Below are 3,592 nucleotides of genomic sequence, written 5' to 3' on the forward strand. Positions count from 1 at the left end.
CGCCAATCGCCAGCCGGCGCGTCACGGCGGAGGGGGGGTGGGGTGTGGCGAGGCTGAGGTGAGGGGAGGAGGGCGGTGCCGTCCCGTCAGGCGGCGCGGCGGCAGCATGGAGGGCCGGTTGCCTTACGACGATTTCCCGGTGGTTTTCCTGCCGCCTTACGAGAGCCCGCCCGCCTGGGTGCCGCCGCATGAGGTGAGGTGAGAGGTGGACGGGGAGGGCTAGGTGGCAGACCGGGTGGGTGGGGTGAGTGAAGGGGCTGGTGGGCCGCCACCCGGCCCGTTGGTGGTGCGGGTGTGCGGCGGGTCCCGCCGGCTGACGGCCCGCCGGCGCGTTGCCTTGCAGCGGGTGTACCACCCCGACTACAACAACGAGCTCACCCAGTTCCTGCCCCGCACCATCGTCCTGAAGAAGCCGCCTGGAGCGCAGGTGAGACCCCCCTCCACACAGACCCCGGCCCGTGGGCTCCCTCACGGCCACCACGTTCCCCTCGGCGTGGTGTTTCCCGTGTTTGAGTCACAGCCGTCCTTCCCAGCGCCTTTGCTTGGTAAAGATCGGTTGATGCAGAGGCCGAGCTTGCGGGGCGATGATCATCCCCGACCGGCGTGCTGAGGGCAGCCCGTGGGGGGGGAGTTCCTTGGTGCTTTCCTCATCCAAGCACTTGGCGGGACCGGTGGGATAAGGGGAGGCATCGCTGCTGCCCTGCTGGGAGAAAAAAAGCTTTGTGGGTGAGGCAGAGCAGTAGAATATCTTGGGATGCGGAGCTGATACGGGACAGGGAGCCCCTGGGGTGTTTAAGGTGAGATTGCCACAGAATTTAGCAGAGAGGGACTGGTGCTTGCTGCTGCCTGGCTGAACGCTGCAGCACCAACAGCTTTGCTCCATCCAGAAGAGACATGTTAGCAGTGGGAAGGGTCCTGGGACAAAGGGGGGGTGACTGCAGTTCACTGCTGGTTTCTTTCACAGCTGGGATTCAACATCCGGGGAGGAAAAGCCTCGCAGCTGGGGATCTTCATCTCTAAGGTGTGTCTGTCCTTCTGCCATTCCCTCCCCGTGTTCTGTCTGTTCCCTTGGGTGTTGCTGAGCCAGCAGGGCGTGCAGGGAGATTGTCATATGCCTTATATGCATCTCCAAACACATAGCTGTAATTTGCCAGGCACCAACCAGCAATCAGACAGTCCTGTGCCATTTCCTGGTCGCTCCCCAGCCCACAGAGTGTTGCTGGTGCGCTGCAGTCCTCGCTCCCCATCCTCCCCCAGTCCCGCCTGAGTGTGCTGGATAGGCACCGTGGGGAGGCTCTGGGGCTGGGCTGCCTTGGCTGCGAGGGAGGGGAGCCGCTGCACTGGCTGTGCGGAGAGTCACTGCTGCTGTCTCTGCTCTTCCCTTCGCAGGTGATCCCCGACTCGGATGCACACAGAGCTGGGCTGCAGGAAGGGGACCAGGTGCTCTCGGTCAACGATGTGGATTTCCAGGATATTGAGCACAGCAAGGTGAGCACTCCTGTGGCCCAGCTGCTGGAGCAGGGACAGGATGGGGATCCATGTACACACCATCTCCTTCCAGCCTCTCAGCCCGCACCAACTCAGCTGCTGGCACCACATAACTGATAGATTCCTCTTTCCTACCCTCCAGCCCAGCATGGTCACTGAGCAACTCTTTCTGCTTTCAGGCTGTGGAGATCCTGAAGACAGCCCGTGAAATCACCATGCGTGTGCGTTACTTCCCTTACAGTAAGTGCCTGCTAGCTCCGAGTCCAGTCACCTAGCAGCATTTCTCCTTGGGAAGCAGACTGCCATGTGTCCCCGCCGATTCCACCTGAGCCTAGCAGTTATGAGTCTAAGGCCATAGACGGTGTTAAGCCTGCAGATCAGAAAGAAGATTGGGCTTTGATTTGGGGATCGAGGCAGGTACCAAGTCAAAACAGTAAGGACTGGCTTCAGCTGCCCACACAGAAAAACATCTAGAGCAGAGCTTAGCAACACAGTGCTAAAAGGTGGGATGATTGTTGAATGGAAATGTTAACTTTAGAGCTGTAGAAGTAGCTACTTATCCTTGAATAACATAGGAATGAGTTGTGTCACTAGTGGACCTGTGCCAGTGGTGGACACTGCTTGTGGCTTTTATCCCTCCCTAAAGACCTTTAAATTCCAAGTGGAGGAAAAGACTGTATTAACTCTCAGTTTCTGCACCCATAAAGTTCATACGTATAAGGGGAAAAAAAGAGGTCAGGTCAAGCCAAACAAGGATTCTTCATAAAATGGAAACTGGCCCTTAAGTGAAGAAAGAAGAAAACTATGGAGTAGGGGAAGAGAGGACTTTAGAACAAAAGTTTGTTTAAGTGCCCAAAAAATAGCTTGAAATGAGTGGCTGGGGTGCAAATACGCTATTTCAAAGCCAGCTGCAACCCAAGAAAGTAGCCTTTACTGCCTCTACTTAGTGAGGTATAAACAGAATTTATGTTTTCCTTCAACATTTTGGCTAATTCCCCCTTGTCATCAGCAACTGCCACTCCTGCCCTTTCAGCCTTGCCTTCTCTTTCCTTTCCAGATTACCAGAGACAGAAGGAAAGAACTGTTCACTAGTAGGCAGCTGTCTGCTGGGTCTCCAGAGTGGCTGTCCTGCAAAAAACTCTCCACTACTTTTCCTCAACATGTGAGATGACACATCAAGTTTCGGCTGTCACTGCAGGTACGACTGTCCTGTTGGCTGCACAGGCATCAGCTCTGCTTCCTGCGTGGAGGGATGCCAACAGTCTTATTTAGCTGGAAGATGGATGGGGCTTTAGTCTGTACTCCTTGAACTGGGTGTTGAAACAAGCTGATGGTGCTGATGTGGAAGTGGGTACCGGAGGACAGCTTCTTTGGCAAGATCTGTGTTTCTGTTCTAGCAGGACTTAAATTAAATGAGTACTCTGCTGGTTCTGGATCCAACCCTTGTTGCTAGATGTAAGGCCAAGAGGGTCTGAGCATGCTCGAGCAAAGCACGGCCTTTGTCCTCCAAGAGATCAACCTGTTCACTTCTCCAGTGACATGAAATTCTTTCCTTCTCCACTATCCTACCTCTGCTCTACACTACTGGGTTTGCTTGGGACTCAAGGAACAGGAGTAAAATCCACTCAAACTCAGTGCACATCTCTAGTTGCACTAGTCTGCTAAGGTGTGTTTGTACCTCTTTGCTGCTTAACGACCCCCATGATACAGGACCGAGGCGCCTGGAGCATGTTTCTGAACTGTTGTGGGCACTTGGCCAGGTTCCCTCAGCTGTGGTGCTTGCACGGTTAAGGGTTTCACTCGCTGAACCTGCTTCCATCACTTGGCACAGCCCTGTCCCTGTCACGTGCTCCCATCAGAACTCCCTGCCACTTTGAGGTAAAATTCTCCCCTTCCATGTTTTCAAAGATGGGTGAAGAAGCCTCCTGTGCCCTGTGCTGGGAGAGCACAGATGAAAACGTGCTAGTTATGAGCAAAGGGGGGTGCAAATGCATGGTAGTATCACATCGTAAATGGCATCAGGACAGCCCTTGCTCTGGCCTTGTGCGGTGTTTTCTGCTTGTCTGTAATAACTGAAATAATAAAAAGAGTATAGCAAACAGAA

General features: G+C 54.3%; 1 protein-coding gene across 2 annotated transcripts; it reads left to right on the plus strand.

Annotated features, from left to right (window-relative positions):
* The first annotated feature begins 44 nt into the window (after window positions 1-44).
* PDZD11 (PDZ domain containing 11) lies at window positions 45-3,592 on the plus strand. 2 transcript variants are annotated; one of them, XM_069811598.1, is made up of 6 exons: window positions 45-193; window positions 344-427; window positions 965-1,021; window positions 1,390-1,488; window positions 1,631-1,728; window positions 2,546-3,592. In XM_069811598.1, the coding sequence occupies exons 1-5, from the start codon at window positions 107-109 to the stop codon at window positions 1,694-1,696; spliced, it is 393 nt and encodes a 130-aa protein (XP_069667699.1). In that variant the 5' UTR covers window positions 45-106; the 3' UTR covers window positions 1,697-1,728; window positions 2,546-3,592. The 2 variants fall into 2 exon arrangements, with proteins under 2 accessions (XP_069667699.1, XP_069667698.1); XM_069811597.1 differs by having other exon boundaries at window positions 1,668-1,728.

The sequence above is a fragment of the Haliaeetus albicilla genome, chromosome 23 (genome assembly GCF_947461875.1).
Source record: "Haliaeetus albicilla chromosome 23, bHalAlb1.1, whole genome shotgun sequence".
NCBI classification, from domain to species: domain Eukaryota; kingdom Metazoa; phylum Chordata; class Aves; order Accipitriformes; family Accipitridae; genus Haliaeetus; species Haliaeetus albicilla.

Coding starts and splice junctions, on each gene's coding strand:
- PDZD11 (XM_069811597.1), top strand. CDS start 107: ATGGAGGGCCGGTTGCCTTACGACGATTTCCCGGTGGTTTTCCTGCCG. Junction 428..964: donor AGAAGCCGCCTGGAGCGCAG/GTGAGACCCCCC, acceptor TTTCTTTCACAG/CTGGGATTCAACATCCGGGG. Junction 1,022..1,389: donor TGGGGATCTTCATCTCTAAG/GTGTGTCTGTCC, acceptor TTCCCTTCGCAG/GTGATCCCCGACTCGGATGC.